The 18,915-nt window shown below is 43.5% G+C and overlaps 1 protein-coding gene across 1 annotated transcript in view; it reads left to right on the top strand.

The window, feature by feature from the left end:
* Positions 1–18,915, top strand: part of DNAH14 (dynein axonemal heavy chain 14) — a 584,657-nt gene that overhangs the window by 111,927 nt on the left and 453,815 nt on the right. Inside the window, exons 12-14 of the mRNA XM_067564773.1 lie at positions 10,041–10,172; positions 15,628–15,884; positions 18,030–18,207. Of these exons, the coding sequence (XP_067420874.1) occupies positions 10,041–10,172; positions 15,628–15,884; positions 18,030–18,207 (567 nt within the window). The remainder of the gene's footprint in view (positions 1–10,040; positions 10,173–15,627; positions 15,885–18,029; positions 18,208–18,915) is intronic.

Raw genomic sequence — 18,915 nt, 5'->3', positions numbered from 1 at the left:
TATTGAATTTCATCTAATTTCTGTTACTCCAGTCTTCAAGGCCCTTCAGATCTTCATGTATAATATTCCAATCCTCCTTGATATTACTGATGACTCCCAATTTAATATCATCAGCATATTTCATTAGGACACTCCTACTTTTTGTGCCAATGTCATTAATAAAAATATTGAATGATATTGGTTCCAAGACTGATCGTTGGGCAACTCCACTAGTAACTTCCCTTTAGTCCAGTAATTCACCTTTCAGCACAATCTGTTGCCTTCTTCCTGTTTGCCGATTCCATATCCACCTTACAATGCTTGAACTGATCCCCATCTTCCCTAATTTAACTAATGTTTTTCCATATGGTACCATGTCAGATGCTTAACTGAAGTTCAATTAGATTAGATCTGCTGCACTTTCCTTGTCTAAAAATATCAGTTATTTTCTCAAAGAAGGAAATCAAGTTAGTCTGGCATGATCTCCCTTTGGTAAGCCAATGTTGCATTACATCACCTTTTCCTTTAACTTCTGTGAATTTAATTATTCTTTCCTTCGCAATTTACTCTAAAACCTTGCATACTACTGAGGTCAGATTAACAGGTCTGTAATTGCCCAGACCACTTTTTCCCCCTTTCTTAAATATTGGTTTGATGTTAGCTATTCTGTAGTCACATGGCACTACCCCCACATAGATAGATTTATTAATAATCCTTGCTACTGGACTTGCAATTGCATGTGCCATTTCTTTCAGTATTCTGCAATGGAAATGATCAGGTCTCCCTGATTTGAGTGCATTAAGCTCTTTAAGAGTTTCTTTCATTTTAGATGTGGTAATTTTCCTTTGTTCCTTGACTGCTTGCTCATGTCGATTCCATGTTAGGTGTGTGTGTACCCACGTGCACGACTGCCAGAGATTTTTGCCTTAGTGGTATCCGTGGGGTGGCTCTGGCACCCCATGGAGCTCCACGCTCATGTGCCGGTATATTAGGTGCTGCCAGCCATGTGCCCTCTCAGTTTCTTCTTTCCATCCATGAAGGGCTGGAACATTTTTCATGCTTGCGATCGCAAGTGCTTTAGTGGTTGTCTCTCTATAACTCTTATATATAATTCTTGTATATAGTTAATAGTTGAATAAGTTAAGTACATAGTGGTCGCTTCAGGGATGTTCTCCCAGGGACGGGTCATGCCACAGTCCCTGGGCTTCAAATCGTGTTCCATTTATCAGAAGCGCTTTCTAGTTAATGACCCCCATGCCAGTTGTTTAAAGTGTTTAGGGGAGACACACGCCAAAGACAGGTGCAAGATCTGTAAGGGCTTCGGGACAAGGACTAAGAAAGACAGGGATATTTGCCGGAAAGCCCTGTTGATAGAGGTAGCACTTAGATCAGCCTTAGAACCATTCTGCTCTGAGTCAACATTGAGCACTTTAGCGTTGGTATGGAGTGCTCTGCTGGCATTGGGCTCACCTCGGCACCATTCACTATCACCCGTGCTGAAGAAACGACAGAAGAAACAGCACGTGGATCAAGGACATTCCCCCGTGCCGAAGAAAGACGAGGGTGAGGGCTGGCAAATGACCTGTGTTGGGCCAATTGCCCTTTTTGGAGCTGTAAGAGGCAGCCTCTCCACCCAGGGCCCTGAGTCATTTGAGGGAATCACCTCCAACTCCCGGGAGTGGTAGGGGGCCCCTTTGCCAGGTAGTGCTCTCGATGCCAGAGGCATTTCAAGCGGCCAGGGACCTTATGCCCCTATCAGTGCCACCCACACTGCAAGACCTCCCTTCGGCAGCGGAGTTGATGAAGGCACCCTTCTCTAAGGTGAAACCCTCCATGGGTCCATTGCAATGGTCAATTGACTGATGCCAATCTCCTCAGTCCTGGCACCAGTCTGCAACACCATGGCCCTGGTCCCCCACACCATCACAGCTTAATGTACCTGGTCCTTGACTCCATGTTCCTGGCCTCTGGCTCTGTGGCACCAACTGTACCTCATCTGTCTCTGTCTCCACGGTATGACTGTCCTCCTCACAGCACTAGTCGCCAACGACTAGTTGGCGATCACCGATTGCCAGCCTCCCAGCACTGGTCTCCGATGCCTTAATCTCTGGCTCTGTGACATTCTTCGCCATCTCAACACTACTCCCCTCTATTCAGTACTGATCGTGGGATCCCTGCCGCCGGTCACCTTCTCCCCAGGACCATTCCCTGGCTCCTCATTACAGTCGACAGAGGGAAGCACCATGCGCTCCAGTGTGGTCCCTCAGGGAAGAACCCTCCTCTTTGGAGTTAGACGGGGAGCCTGGTCCGCAACTCCAGAAGCACCAGTGTTCATGTGCACCGGTCTTTGGTGCTGGCCCCACAATGGGAGTCTGACCACAAGGGCAATGGCCAGTACAGTGGTCATACTGTAATCCATGGGGGATCCCCATGATGCGAAGACCCTATTTCCACCAGTTGTCTGCAGCTGCCTCCGAAAAGTGGACCACGACACCGCCTACTCCGATACAGGAACTGGATTTGGGCTCCAGTGCCGGTACCAAGCCACAAGAGCCGGCTTTGGGGGGCGATTCCCCTGGAGGAAGAAGAGGTCCCATTCCCTCCCTCAGTGTTGCCATTGTCCTCGTCATCCCCGGACGAGGTGGTCGCCAGTCCTGTCTCCCTCCCCCAATGCCACCAGATGACTTTTGGGCCTTCCAGGAACTTCTTAAGAGGATTGTCTCAAACTTGGGCTTAGAGGTGGAGTAACTCACAGAGCCTACAGGTAGCCTGTTTGATATTCTGGCGGCCATTGCACCCTCTAAGCTTGTGTTACCAGTTCATGAAGGGATACAGTAAGTGGTCAAGACCCTCTGGCAGCCCCCTTCCTCTCTGCCCGCAACATCTAAAAGGGCTGAGAAGAAATACTATGTTCCGGCCCTGGGTTACAAATACCTGTTATTGCACTCACTCCTAGGATCTCTGGTAGCAGCTGCCATGAATGAGTGGGAGAGGCAGGCCAGACAGGCTATACACCTAAAAACAAGGACACAAAGGGGCTGTACTTGTTTGGGGGAAAGGTTTGTTCCACAGCCAGTCTCCAGCTCAGGATCTCCAACCAGCAGGCATTGCTGAGGAGATATAAGTATAACATTTCGGACTCTGTGGAGAAATTTTAAGACTCTCTGCCACAGAAGACCAGAGAAGAGTTCATGTCCATATTTGAGGAAGGCAAGACTGTGGCCAGGACCATTCTCCAGACTGCGTGGATGCTGCCGATTTGGCGGATATGTCAATGGCTTCCACTGTGTCCATGCAACGCTGTTCATAGCTGCAATCCTGCAAGAGAAGGGATAGAGACAAGGGATTTAAACGTTGCTGCCCCATCTCATCCTCCTCCGCTACCCAATTGGCCCGTGACAGGCATTTTCAGGGTCTGCCCAAAGGCGGTATTCCAGTCTGGTCTCAGGATCTGTCCCTCCTGTTCGTTCCTGAACCTTTTGTCTCCCTTCCTTACTGCATGGGCCTGGATTACATCAGAATGTTGGGTATTCAACACTGTAACAGCTACTTAAATCCTGCAGTTCTCCTCCACCCTTCACTCCCACCCCCCTTCCTCATCCCTCTGCAGGGACCCTTCTCATGAGCAACTGCTTCTCCAGGAGGTGGAAGCCCTCCTGCACGTAGGGGCTGTGGAGGAAGAACTTCAAGATATGAGGAGAAAGGGGTTCTATTCCTAATATTTTCTTATCTTGAAGGCCAAAGGAGGCCTCAGACCCGTCCTGGTTCTGTGTCATCTCAACAGATATCTGAAGAAGTTGACGTTCTGCATGGTCTCCCTAGCCTCCATCATCTCTTCTCTGGATCCAGGAGACTAGTATGCTGTCCTTTACTTAAGGGATGCTGATTTCCATGTTTCTATTTTCCACAGACCACAGGATATTCCTCCAGTTCGTAATGGGCTAAACATTATCATTCCATGGGTGCTATCTTTCGGCCTTTTGTCTACCCCAAGGGGCTTCACAAAGTGTATGGCAGTAGTGGCTGCTTACCTGAGACGTTGAGCAGTGCATATTTACCCATATCTCAATGTCAGGTTCATCAGAGACAGGTAACAAGCCCAGGTTTATCACAGTCTTGCTCCTGGCAGATATGATTTGGACCTAGTGGTCACAGTCCCATCACACATCCTATCATCCCTGGATTGGTGGATGGACCCCCATTTGGTATTGGAAGGAATTCCTTTCGTGTCCCCATCCCCTCAGTGACATTGGTTTCCGATGCTTCGGATCTGCAGTTGGGGAGCTCATTTCAACGACCTCGGCACACAAGGGCTCTGGATGCAGAAGGATCGCTTCCTCCATATAAATGTCAGGGAGCTCAAGGCAATATGTCTAGCTTACCAGCAATTCTCACTTTATTCCTACATTTTCTAACCTCCACAATGCAGCTTTGTTCATGAGCCCCTTTTATTTTCATTCCTTATAGCAGGGGTCAGCAACCTTTCAGAAGTGGCGTGCCAAGTCTTCATTCTTTCAGTCTAATTTAGGGCTTTGCATGCCAGTCATACATTTTAACATTTATAAGGTCTTCCCCCCAACCCGCCCGCCCTGCCCTGCCCTGTCCCTTCCCATCCCCAACCCCTCCCATGTGACATGGGCACAGCGCCCTGGCCAGGAGCCGCTCCCGGCCCCAAGCAGTGCTGCATGGCAGCCGCTCCTCCCTCCCGGCCCCACCCGTTTCCCCCTCCTCTCCCATGAGACTTGAGCCCAGCACCCTGGCCAGGAGCTGATTTTGGTCTGGCCTCAAGCAGCACTGCACAGTGGCTGTTCACCCCTCCTGGTTCTGCCCCTCTCCCATGTGACGTGGGCCCCAGTGCCCTGGCCAGGAGCCACTCCCAGCACCACCAAAAATAATAAACAACCCTGGCACTGATGGCAATGTGAGTGCTGCTCATAATCATTTAGCATGCCACAGGTTGCTGACCCCTGCCTTATAGGCTCTCTACTTACTCCTAATAATGTTTTTGAAGTAGTTATTCATCCAGCTGTGTCCGGAACCTCTCCCTACAAGCTTTTCTCTTAGTGTTTGGGATGCAAATTTCAGATAGCTTTTGTATAGTTGATTTGTGGGATTTCTAAGCCTCCTCTGCATTTAAGTCATTGAGCTCTTCAGTCCAGTTGATCTCTACAGCTAATTTCCTTAATTTCCCAAAGTCTGCCCTTTGGAAATCAAATCTCATTGTTGACGACCTGGTGTTGATTATCCTTTGGTTTAATTTAAACCTTTAATCACTTAATCCAAGGTTATTTCCTTTGATCAGCTTGTCTCAGTGACGATATGATAAAGAAAGTTGACTTCTTTCATATCCAGGAATAAATTGGCCCTACCAGTTACTAGTAGCATTTATTCTCCAATCTATATCCAGGAAAAGTCTCACATTATGAAACAAATCCCAAAGTATTTCTCTCTATATTAATATTAAAGGGGTTATTATCCATATCCAAGTCTGACCTTGAGGGTCTATAGCAGATACCTAATATTATCCCAAGGAAACATCTTTTACAATCCTTCCCCAAGGCAATTTTGACCCAAAAAGATTAATTTTTTCTATACTATCACTTCATATTCCATTACTGTTACTGCTTCTTTGATATACAGTGTTACCCCATCACTTCATTCATCTCTCTCTTGAACAGCACATTTCTTTCAATACCAGCATTCCAGTCATGAGTGCTGTTCCATCATTGGGATATTCCTCTCTGCAATCTGAACTAGTGTATTGCTGTGTCACCCAACTGCCTCACTCCTGGAGCCCGTCTTGCACTTGCTCTGCTGTGTGAACCCCCATTCCTGGGTCAGCCTACGCACAGCCTATTGCAAGCAAGCTGCTCCTAACTCATCAAGTGAATCCCTGTAACTAGTCACTCATAGGACTGTGCAGTGGTATGACCCCAGCAAACACCCCCCAGTTGCAGGTGCACCCTGGGAACTGCCATCTTATAGAGTTCAGTACTGTGCACTGCAAGCTCATTGGTAAGTCAATTTATCAAAGAAATTGATACGTACCTGCCTTGTTACTGCAAATGGAGTCTCTACACACCTTAAACCACATGCACTGTTTTAGATAAAAAAAACATTTATTAAGTACAGAAAGATTTTAAGTGATTATAAGTCAGAGGAAAGCTGGTCAGAAGTAAATAAAAGGCAAATCACATTCTAAACTAAGCTTAACACTTTCAGTAACTTTACAGTTTTAGCTGGTTCTCACCACAGGCAGGCTGGCTGGGCTGTCTCCAACCAGGCCCTCGCCCTGTGGTCAACACTTTAGTTGCTTTATGTTGTTCGTAGATGGGAGTGGAAGAGAGAGAGCTTACAGCCAAAATGTCCTTCCTTTTCAACATATCCCTTCGCCCCCCTCTGGGGCCTTGCCCTCCCCTTTCAGGGTCAGGTGAAAAACAGTATCCATGCATGAATTTCTCCACATCCTGAGACACTGTGGTTCTCTGTGGACTTGCTTGTTGATGTCTGGGCTGGTCCTTTGTTCTTGGAATGCTGAGCTGGGTTGTTCTATACAAGTCTTTGGGCTTGTCTACACTTACCTCAGAGATTCGGCAGCAGTTGACTGGAGTTATGCAAACTATGCAAAAGACTTGTGTAACTCCCATCGACTTCTGTACTTCTGTTCTGCATGCTGTCTTCACTGCACTGCGCCAACAGGAACCGTGTTCCCGTCAATGCAGTGCTATGCCACTTGAGAAGATGGTCTTAATACGTCGATTTCTGGATCGACTGAGTGGGTCTTCACTGACTGCTCAGTCGATCCAGATAAGTTGATCTGACGGCGGCGAATTTGCAGCCGTCAGTGAAGACATAGCCTTAGTGAGGTGTGAATTGCTTCTCAGCTCTGTAGAGTTTTGCTTAGATCTGCCTCAAGCCATGAGACATATATTTGGGAAAATTCCATAGTGAAGCCTCATAACCATACACATGACATTGCTACAAACATACTATTATAACAATAACGTTCAGTGCTTCATGAGCATTCAAAAGCATCTTACATGACATGCTTTGCATTAAACAGTATACAATTACACTATAAAGGCGAACATGAATGATACACAATCACACCATGAGGATGCACATGGGGGTCCAGTGTTTCTCAGCCATGTTTCTGTAGTCCCTAGATTGTCTGGTTTGACCTCCTGCACCAGTAGTTCCATTTCCTCCATTTTATTACTCCTTGTGTTCATGTAGAAGCATTTCAGTTGTTTCCCTTGGACTGCACCCAATTTTCTAACTGGATTGGAGGTAGTCCTTTTACTAAGTGTAACACCGGCCTGAATGCTACTCCAATCAACATTTACATTTTCTTTCTCCTTCCTTCTCATACTCTTACTTTGTGGTGTTATCCCTTACTGCAGCGGTTCTCAAACTTTTTTTCCTGAGTACCACTCGGGCCAGGTACAGTCAGGTCAAGTACCACTTGACCTGACTGTACCCGACCCGAGTACCACTCGGGGAAAAAAAGGGAGGGGACCTGCGGCGGGGTTTCGCGGCGGCGGCGGGAGGGATTTGCGGTGAGGTTTCGCGGCAGCGGGGAGAGACTTGCGGCAGCTTACATGGGGGAAACAATACCCGCCGCCGAAACCCTTCCGCCGTTTGCCCATTTTCGGCGGCAAAGTTTCGCAAGGGCGGACGGGAGGGCACTTCCGGCGGTGGATTCGGCGGCACGGTACGGCTCACGTACCATCCAGCCTTCTCGTAAGTACCACCGGTGGTACGCGTACCACCGGTTGAGAACTGCTGCCTTACTGTATCTTGTTTTAGTTGATTTTCTTCCTTCTGTGATTTTAAGCTAGCCATGGAGATTTCGTGAGTTTCTCACAACCTTCTTCCCATATCTTCTAGCATAAAACCTTTCTCATCAATCATTCTAACCTTGATTTCAGAAGGTTAATACCCCAGATACTCAAGTGGAGTCCATCAGTTGAAGAGTCTTCTTTCTGTGAATTCCTGTTAATGGTCAATCATTCCAAAACCTTTCTCATAGTGCTAATCCTTGACAGCCTACAGTCCATCTTTACAAAGCATAGATCTGACTGTCAGAGTTCCCCAATGAGTTCTGGTGTTCTCCATTAGTGTTTAAATCCTTCTCAGGCTTGTAAAAGCCTTCCATTTGTGCTTCCTCAACCAACTCTAATAATGATAATGGATACCTCCAAATTGGATTGGGATGTTTACATCCCAATATCATCAGACTTAAGCATTATGGTCTCAGAAAGAGACTATTCTACATATATGTGTGTTGGAATTTGAACGGTTCGTCTGGTCTGTATAACCTTTCTCCATCTCATTAAGGCGAAAAAGTATTGGAGATGTTGCTTACCTGCCAATTCCATTGATTCCAAGAAGTTTAGTGAAGCTCAGACAAAACTCAGCTTCCATGAGTGTCATCACATCAGTATGTTCCAGACAGTACTGGTTTCTGGATGGTTGTTGATACCATCATAGATCACCCTTCTTTTGATCTCCAACTTGATATCTGAGAATAATAGGCCAATTCTTCATCTGCAAGTGTCATCCCTACATCTGACAGCCTGGAAATCAGCTTCTTAAATGAGACTGAGAAATTCTGTTCTCAAGCAGTTCAGCAGTTGAATAAATAGTAGAAGCTTTCCACTTGAGCTAAACCTTCCCTCCATGAAAACAGTATTTTTAGTAGCGATTACATCTGCACAAAGAATGGGTGAAAACTTTGAGATCAGGTCTTGCCCATATGATTTTTCATAGAGATAAGGTTTTATTAAGGCCTTATCCGAGTTTCTTGCCTAAGATTTTTTGAGAGTTTCATGTTAACCAGTCAATTAACTTACCAATATTTTATCCAAAACTTCACACTAATAGAATGGAAAGTACACTAGCTAGAGTCCTAACTTTAGCCTTTTTATGTAAAAAGAACTAATTTTTTTAGGCTTTCTTTAATTATTTGTGGCATCAAGAGAGTTAAAGATTAACAGATTTCTTCTCAGACACTTTTGAATTGGATTTCAAGATTAATTAAATTGTGTTATCAATTTGCAAGTTGGTATCACCATTATCAGTTAGGGCCCATTATACAAAGCCCAAGCTGCTTCTGTAGCTTTTTAATAATGTCTCAGTTATAGAAATATGTAAGGCACATGGGCATTGATTCATACTTTCATGAAACATGCAATTGGAGAGAAAACTAGAGAAGATGCAGCCTTTGATAAAATAGTGCTTAGAACTGTCTTTATGTAAAAGTTTGATATTCACTTCCATCTGTAAACTGCTTTTCAATTTCTATAAGTGGAAGACAAATAGACAAAAATAGTTTCTCACTTTACAGTAACTGATGAGTTGTTTATATGTATTCCATGACTTGCCCTTCCCCACTATTCAAAGCCCTTACAAGATTTTGACTGGTGAAGGATATGAGGGGCATTTGGTCTCTTTATTATCCCTTTATGCCCTCTGGTAAGATGGAGGTGGGAGGAGTGTATTCTGTGAGACTGTGTGGACCACAAGGTACTGCTAGCAAGAAAAAAAGATCTGTCCTCTGGTGATAGGTGGTGTGCAATACTATGAGTGGAATACGTATGGATATCACATCTTAAACAACGTCAGTTACTATAAGATAAGTAACCTCTTTTTCTCTTCCTGTGTTCTAACCACCATATGTTTCTGTCTCACATACATACAGAGTCCCTATTCAAGTTTCTTTACTGATTCCACAAGTCATTCTGCATTAAATTTAAACTCATTGTCCTCACCTTCCTGTATTGAATTTAAATTAATTAACCTCACCTTCCAGGCTTTATGTACCTCTGTCTCTGCCTATATTGCACTTTTCTGTCATCTCAAATTTCTCTTCCACACGGGGCTTGAACTCTGACAATTGTTCTTCCTCTTGTGTTCACTTTGCATTTGGGGCCTGGTGCCCCGTATGCTGCCACTGTCCAGGAAGATGGTTTAGGGGTGGCACATGAGCTCATGTCTGCCAGGTTTTCTTCCACTACTTGTGGTATTCTTTCCATTTATTTATAAATATATTATTTCAGGTGGACAGGTCTCGCACATATTCTTTGGATGAGTTTTGTGAGGAGCAATACCAACAGAATAAAGAAGCACTTAATCAGCTACAGGCTTTCAGGGAGAAAGTAATTGAAGCCATTCAAAATACTTTTTTAAAGGTAATTATTTAAAATCTTTTGCTATTTTTACTTTTATGGTTTTTTCCTGCATGCATTATTTCTCTTCAAGTTCTGTTCAAAAACTTAGGCATCTGCAATATGAGATGAGAAGATACCTGTACAAGCTAACTATAAGAAAATGTACTGTATTTTATGGTTCTGTATAATAAAATTTTCCTTTCTATTATTTTCTTCTACTTAAAAATTCAATAATAATGGGGGATTTCAACTATCCCCATATTGACTGGGTAAATGCCACCTTAGGACAGGATGCAGAGAGAAAGTTTCTTGACACCTTAAATGACTGCTTCTTGGAGCAGCTAGTCCTGGAACCCACAAGAAGAGAGGCAATTCTTGATTTAATCATACGTGGAGCATGAGATCTGGTCCAAGAGGTGAATACAGCTGAGCCACTTGCTAATAGTGACTATAAAATAATAATATTTAACATCCCTGGGGGGCAGGGAGGGACGACAAGGCAGCCCACCATGGTGGCATTTAATTTTTCAGAAAGGAGAACTCCACAAAAGTGAGGAAGTTAGTTAAACATAAATTAAAAGGTACAGTGCCAAAAGTGAAATCCCTGCAAGCTGCATGGAAACTTTTTAAAGACGCCGTAATAGAGGCTCAATTTAAATGTGTACCCCAAATTAAAAAAAAAAAAATAAGAGGACCAAAAAAGTGCCACTGTGGCTAAACAACAAAGTAATAGAAGCAATTAGAGGCAAAAAAGGCACCCCTTAAAAAGTGGAAGTTAAATCCTATTGAGGAAAATAGAAAGGAGCATATACTCTGGCAAGTGAAGTGTAAAAATATAATACGGAAGGCTGAAAAAGAATTTGAAGAAAAGCTAACGAAAGACTCAAAAAGAAACACCAAAACAGCTGCCTGAGATGGAGCCTTAGCAGTTCTTCACATTGAGTTTTATTTCAGCTGTGTCCCCTAAGCTCTTTTAATGGTTGGCTTATTATTATAGTTATTCTTAGTAGTAGTTAGTACTTAGTAGTTTTTGCTGTAGTAGTTATAAAATAAGCTTAAAAAACTTTATATATAGCTTTCTTCTAGCACCTTTTAGATAGTTTCTCCCCTCCTGAGAATTTTACTTTACTGGGAGGGCATGCCTAGGTCTCTTTGTTTCAAGCATTGCCTGTTATGCCAGGAGGCAGTCTCGGTGAATGATGGACACTTTTGGTGCATCCGTTGCCTCAGGGAATCTCATATTTTCCAAAAGTGCAACTTCTGCCTGGCATTAAAATCTAGAGCCAGAAAAAAACGTGGACTCCTCATGATGAAGAATTCACTGCGCCGCCTCTGACCCTGTCCAGGGGCCTTCCCCATACCCAGATGCTGGTCTTTGAGTAAGTCCACTGTCTCTAGTGTCTCTGAACCACTAGGCATTTCAGAGGAAGACTCAAAATTCCCCCCAAAGATTGTCCCTTGAGGTTTTCCAAGTAGGGAATCTACCTCAAAAATTGTGTCTGTGACTCCAGCTACTTCAGTACCTACTGCTTTCTGACCCAGTACCCATGAGACTGCTGGTTCCTCAGCTACCAAGGGCACTGTCAAACCTAAAGACTGTGAATTCCCAGGCTCTGAGAGGTAATCTATACTGCCAACCAAGTAAGGCATCAAGAAGTGCACTACCTCTTCACACTCAAAATCAAAAAAGCCCTCTTGGGCTCCTTCTGTACTCCCCTCGGAGTGGTCAAGATTCACAGTACCGTCAATTCCCTCATCTGCTGTCACTTCTGTGCAGGACATGGATATGATACTGTAGGAGTTTTGCTTTCCCTGAGACCTTGCTGTGTTTGAGACACCCAACTTTTCATTGCTCAGCTCTGATATACCCCTGTACCTTCATACAGCTTCATCTTCCTGCATTCCTTTGCCTGTTAATCTTTGCAGCATCCATTAAGACCTCGTTATCTGGCACACTCCACTCACAATTCTGCCTATCTGCAAGACAGTGGATAAAAAAATGTATATCCTGTTTAAGGACTCAGAATTTTTATTCTCTCATCCCTCCTTTTCTCCCCTGCCTGTCCTTCCTGAACAGTTTATATCCATCCATGACAGTGCTCCACTTGTGTGAGTTACCCCACCAGATCTTGGTTATTCCAATCACATCATAGTTTCTTGAGTGTGCCAGGACTTCCAATTCCTGCTGCTTGTTTCCCAGGCTTCTTGCGTTCGTGTACTGGCACCTAAGATAACTAGCCGATTGCCCTACTTTCTCTGTGCGCATCAGGAGGCCTCCCCTGTTGCACCCTCCTCCTTGCATTACCATGGCATTTTATCCATGGTATACCCTAACAATGGTTGCCTTGTGCTTTGCGTGCCTTACAGTGGAAAGTGAGGTCTTCAGCACATCCTCCACTCCTGTGACGAGACTGTCACAGATTAGAAGGTGGAAAGAGAGAACTCAGGATGACATGTTCAACAAATTAATGAACACTTCAGGGGCAGCTGACACTGAGCTAAGGGTCTGGAGGATTTCATTTTCTGAAAAACTGGACATGGGCATGGAGAGCAGAACAGCAGCCCAGGAGCATGAGCATGCCACGCAGGACGAATTGCTAGAGATAATGAGGGACCAATAAGACATGTTGAGGCATCTGGTTGAGCTTCAAGAACAGTGGCAGCAGGATAGACTCCATATGCAGCTCCTGAAGAACTGCCAGCAACAGTTGGTCTCTTCCTAAGCCCCCACCCCCAAGCGTTCCAGGAGGAGTGTGGGCAGGGTGCAGTATGTGCGCCACTCAACACCGGGAAAGGGGAGTAGGAAGAGAAGGCAGCCATTTAAAGAATTTTCAATGTGCAGGCTTTGGTGCTTGCATAGCAGCGTTTGTTTCTCCCCTCCCACTTCCATTACAATGGCTGCTAACAGTTACATTATTTTCCTTTCCCTCCACTATTACATATGTGCAATAAAAGTCAACTTATTTGTAATTAAGTACTCTTTATTTATTACAATCATGCGGTTGGTGGGGGAAGAGGAGGTGCAGGGCAGTGCTGCAATGTATGGGATGATTTAGCTGAGGTTAATCCTGCTTTGAGTAGGCGGTTGGACTAGATGACCTCCTGAGGTCCCTTCCAACTCTAATATTCTATGATTCTATGGGAAGGCACAGCACAGATAAGTGATGCACATTACTGTGGTTTATTACAAAAATGGGTTTTCATTGCCTCCCTGAGGTGCAGAGCTCCTCGTTGGGCTCTGTGTTGCACTGGTATCTGGCTGCTGAAAGTTTGCAGCCATCTGATCTGCCTCCATGACCCAACCTAGTGGAAACTTCTCTCCCTTTGTCTCACACGCTTTATGGAGCACAATGCAGGCAGAGGTAATTACGGGGATGTTGCTTTCACTGAGGTCTAACTTAGTGAGCAAACTGTGCCAGCGAGCCTTTAAACATCCAAAGGCACATTCCACCACCATTCTGCCCTTGCTCAGCCTATTATTGAGCCACTCCTTATTGCTGTCCAAGGGTCCGGTGTATGGCTTCATGTGCCATGGGAGCAAGAGGTAGGCTGGGTCTCCCAGGATCACTATTGGCACTTCAACATCATCCATAGTTATTTTTGGTCTGGGTCCCTACTTGCATCTTTCTGAACAGATCTGAGTTCCTAAAGATGCGAGCGTCGTGCACCTTTCCAGAACACCTCATATTGATGTTGATGAAACACTCCTGTGATCCACTTGCAAGACCATGGAACAATATCCTTTCGGTTTATATACTCTGGGGCAAGGTGGTCTGGTGCTAAGATAGGGATATGCGTGCCATCTATCGTTCCACCACAGTTAGGAAACCTCGTGGAAAACCATCCACTGTGTTCTGCACATTTTCCATCTTACTACCCTTCTTAGCAGATGTCTTTTAATGGCCCTGCACACTTGTATCACAGCAACTCCCATGGTGGATTTACCGATTCCGAATTGATTCCCAACTGACCCAGTAAGAGTCTGGCATTGCTAGCTTCCACAAAGTTACGGCCACTCGCTTCTCCACTTTCAGAGCAGGTCTCAAGTAAGTATTCCTGTGCTTCAGAGCTGGGGACAGCTCTGCACAAAGTTTCAGGAAAGTGGCCTTATGCATCTGAAAATTTTGCAGTCATTGCTTGTCATCCCAGGCCTTCATAACTATGCAATCCCTCCAGTCAGTGCTTGTTTCCTGGAACCAGAAACGGTGCTCCACTGAGTTCAGCTGTTGCGCGACAGCCAGCAGCAACTGGGACTTGTTTCGTTCTATGGCTTGTAGCAGGGCGACTTGAGTAACATTGCAATTTTCTGCGCTGCAGCTTCTCTCTCAGACTCGGAAATACTGCAGGATAAGTCGTGAGGTGCTCACAACAATAGTGCAGAGCTGAGCAGGCTCCATGCTTCTTGGACAATGGCGTATGCGCAGCTGAGCCAGGGTTTTGAAAAATGGCATGAAAAAGTGTTCATTTGTTTGCTGTTGACATGAGGGGAGGGAGGGAGGACATTGCATTATGGGAGTCTTAAGGCCTTCCCAAAAGGCACTGTGCGTAGTTGCACTGTGGGATAGCTACCCATGGTGCACTGCTCTGTTCATTGATACAAATGTGCTGGTGGGGATGCACTCCCCCAACGCAACGAGCATGGTGTGATCGTGCCCAATGGACTTCATTAATTCGGCAGCTGGATGTCAAATGAAATTAAATTGACTTCACTTCACAGTGTAGACATACCCGAAGAGGCTCCCCAGGCAAGGGAATCTGTGGATCTGAGCCCAGGGAAATGGAGAAGTAACGCAGGGAGGCTAGCAGCTTTCCTGAAGCCAGCAGCATGAGGCTGCCATGTGTAGGGTCCCTAGGTTGGAGCTTGGAGTAGGTGGGTGGGACTCCTCTCTCTCTCTCACCAGCTGTACGCTGGAGCGGTTAGAGCCCCAGCGAAGGGGCAAGGGCCTGGCACGTCCAGAGATTGGACTGGAAGCCAGAAAGGGATGCCCATTTTTGGGAGATAGAATCACCTTCACCTACCTCTAGAGGGGGAAGCTCTGAGGGACAAAAGTACCCGATCCACCACTGGAGGGAAGCACTGGACCCACTGGGTTGGAGAGGAAGCTCCATCACAACAGTAAAAGCTTAAATAAAGGTGTGGTAGGCATTAGGCTCTGAGCACAGTCTGGATAGGGCCTTAGTTTCATTTGAGTGTTTGTTACTAATGTATATTTTTGGTTGTTTTGTAATATTTATCTTTATTGATACTCTACTAAATTATTTATTTATTTATTTCAGAAGTGTTAAGCATAGAAAAGCTGTATTTTCATGGTCTCTAACTCTCTGGAACTTTAAATAAAAGCATGTCTGAAAAATACAGAAACATTTGTAATAAAAAAGTTGACTGTTACAAAATGTGCTGAAATCTGATGTATGAGGGCTTCAAAGCAGACTGTATGTGATTCCTTGTCCAAATTTATTTTTACTAACACTGTAGGTGGCAGAAATGAAGGGAGCTCAAAAGCTTTTTCAGTCTGTGCCAGCTGACAGAAAAGAAAATCTAAAATATGCTCAGATAGGTGAATGGCGTCAGATGATGAAACGCTTTTCAAGATTTCTTCAGTTGGTTGACAAGATCTTCCAAGAACTGCTCCGTAAATTGGTGTACAATGCTGTCCAGCTGCTATTGGAGTTATTTAAAGGTTCCAGCAATGTGACCGATGCAGATGAAAAGAAGAATGAAAATCTTATAAGGTTATTTCTGGCACTCTTGGTGCAAGCAATGTTTAAAACTTTTTAATTTCATTATATTATTTTCTGTAAATATTTGGATTACTTTTTATTTTGCTCTTCTTTTATATTGTGGTTGTAGACCATCAATTTATTCTGTATTGCTTTCAAACTCCCTACACACATGATTTCCTTATGTGTAAATTCTTAACGATGTGAGATTTGACTCTTAGAATTACTGTTAACGAAGATATCAGTTCAGTAAGTGGCAGATCCATAGCTCTAGACCTGCTTTCTTCACTGCTCCAGATGAAAGGGGAGGGTAGGCTGCCATATTTTGGGGTTGTGCAGTGTACTTCTCCTGGATCCAAACCTCCATACTTTACCTGCCCCTTTGTTCCTTCACAGTTTAAGGCCCAGAGCTATAGATCCATTCTTATGGCCTGATCCAAAGCCCACTGAAGTTAATAGGAGTTTTTTCATTTATTTCAGTGGGCTTTGGGTTGTACCCTTAATCTGCAAAATAATGTAGGATTTGTGTAATTTGGCTATAGTAACATATATTTATGATGCAAATACATGACTTGTTGTTTTAGACTAATACTTTCTTATTTGGTCAGTGAACTTTCTTGAAGTGTAATTGAAGCTGGGAAAGTTGCACATAATGGATGAGTAGACTCATGAATAAGGAAACTATGGGATTTACTTGACGTTAGTAAAATGTAACCTACATTTGATATGAGTGTTCATAGTTAGTAATTTTTTCCTCATTGAAGTGCTCTTATTGAAGTATTTAAAATGTTTCTTTTAAGTGAATTTTAGTGCTCGTGTAAAGATGTTGGATTAACATTCTGGCATCTAAAGTCTGCTCTTTATCCATAAAACAGATACAGCACAGATGGCAACCATCCAACCTTCTCTATACTGCCTAATGAAGGTGTCCTCCTCTCAAATTTGCAGAGATGACCCCTAGAGATGGCAGAGTAATTTAGTTTCCACTTCCATGCAGTTCTTATAACCTGTGTTGAGATTAACAGGTTGTCAGTTACAATGCTGGTTTATATAATGTAGGGAATCTGGAATGGGATCACAACTCCTTTCACACAGACAAATATGGCTGTCAGTGTATGACAATATTCTGTCATTACTTATCTGAACCATATTTGAGCTAGTGACCTATAACTGAAAATCTCTATATTCCTTTATCAATTTCCTGAGTCATCTAGTTCCCCACACTCTAAATTTTCATATTCCTTCAAGATGACATTACAAATATATGTCTGTATTTTTATTTGGAAGAATGGTAAAGCTCATGCCTGATACATAAAGCTAATAAAGCCATGATGTGAAATTATGGTGTAATGAAGTGTGTAATCTATGTACAGGGCTAGAGCAACCACTAGGCAAACTAGGCAGTTGTCTAGAGTGGCAAAATTTGGGGGGCAACAAAAAACTGAATGACCTATTTATGAAACTACCTAAGTAAACAAACAGGCTTCAGCAGTGGGAATTAAAGGTCAATAAGACTGAACAATCAGTATCATAATATTCTCTCTCTTTCATGTAAAATAAATCTAATTATAAATGCAGAATTTTTATTCATACTAATACATAATATTTATTTTTGAAAGTTGATAGTTGGGGTGGGGCTCAAGGCTGAAGGTTTGCCTAGGGCGCCTAATACTCTTGCGGCTCTGTCTGTCTATCAGTTCAATTTAGTGATACTCAGACTGATGCTTGTGAGTGACTCTTTAAGGTGTCTTCTGTCGCTCTTTGCAGTAGATGGTGTTAAAACACCTCGTGATTTAATTATTGACCAATCAGGATACTTTTACTATGTTAACTAATTGTTGATAAAATAGTAATACTTGGTCAGTCATTTTGCTGTGAGAATAATATATAATAAATGAAACAATAAATTCATACTACTATGACTCTTTTGGGTAATGTTGATAGCTTAATTTGGCTCCTAGAACCACTGAGGTCTGAGTATCACTGATCTAACTAATAAGTTTACCTGAAAAACAGAGAGATCTACTGAAAAAATGTTACAAACATTTTTCATGAAGCTGCTTAAGTGTTGAGAATTACAGGTAATTAATAGTAATTTTCTGTTTAATTGGTAAGAAACATAAAATTAATTTTCTTTGGTTTATTTTGTTAATCCAGAATTTATAAGAGCATTCTTGTGAGAGTATCTGGCCTGGTGGATGGAGAATACAATTCAGTAGGAGTATCTAAAGAACTAATTCAAGATTCTGAAAGAGTATCTCAAGAGCCCTCTTTTCACTCAAAGGATGACAAAGTTTTAAAACCTGAAATAATTACTGTAGCTGACATTGACAAGGTAAAGCAGCTCCCAAAGTACAGGATTTTTCTTTGAGTGCTTGACATATATATTCCACTGTGTATGTGTTCCCAGTGCACTTGATGCTGGAGGATTCTGGTAATCAGTACTCATCAGGGCGGTGTACACTTCCTAATTGTGCCCATTCCTCCAATTGAGGGCATATATGGCAGGGCCACCACATGCACCTCTTAGTTCATTCTGACCACCTGTTGCTACAAGTCTGAGCTTCCAGTGACACCTTGTGCTCACTGTTTTCCTGTGGTCATCAATAACTTTTCTTGAGTAAATAGTTGTTAGTGTAATCATTAGTACACAGCTAGTATTTCCTTTGTTGTCTTCTAACAGGAGATTTGTTTTTATTTGTTTTGTTCTTAAGGTGGTACTCTGGTATTAACTTAGTCATTCATAAGTCCCCAGGTTTTAAAAACTGCCTGTCTTGCAAGGCAGTCTTCCCTATTAATGATGGGCATTTTAGATGCCTCATCTGTTTAGGTGAGGGATATGTTAGGGATACATGAAAACCCTGAACCCCAAAGAATAAGCTATTAACTCAAATTACTGTACTATAAACAGTGTCTTCTAAGATATGTGAAAACTGTAACACATTGGTCATGAATATCATTGCATGAAGTATGTATGAATGGTGTGTAATAAGTTGTGTGCTGGAAATATGTTCCTAAAATACGTTTTGGGGGTGGACTTGAT

Source organism: Emydura macquarii, unplaced genomic scaffold (genome assembly GCF_026122565.2).
Source record: "Emydura macquarii macquarii isolate MOO-44397 ecotype Brisbane River unplaced genomic scaffold, CSIRO-AGI_Emac_v2 contig_2676, whole genome shotgun sequence".
NCBI lineage: Eukaryota > Metazoa > Chordata > Testudines > Chelidae > Emydura > Emydura macquarii.
The sequence above is the reverse complement of the archived record's forward strand: the minus strand, read 5'-3'. Positions and strand labels throughout refer to the sequence as shown.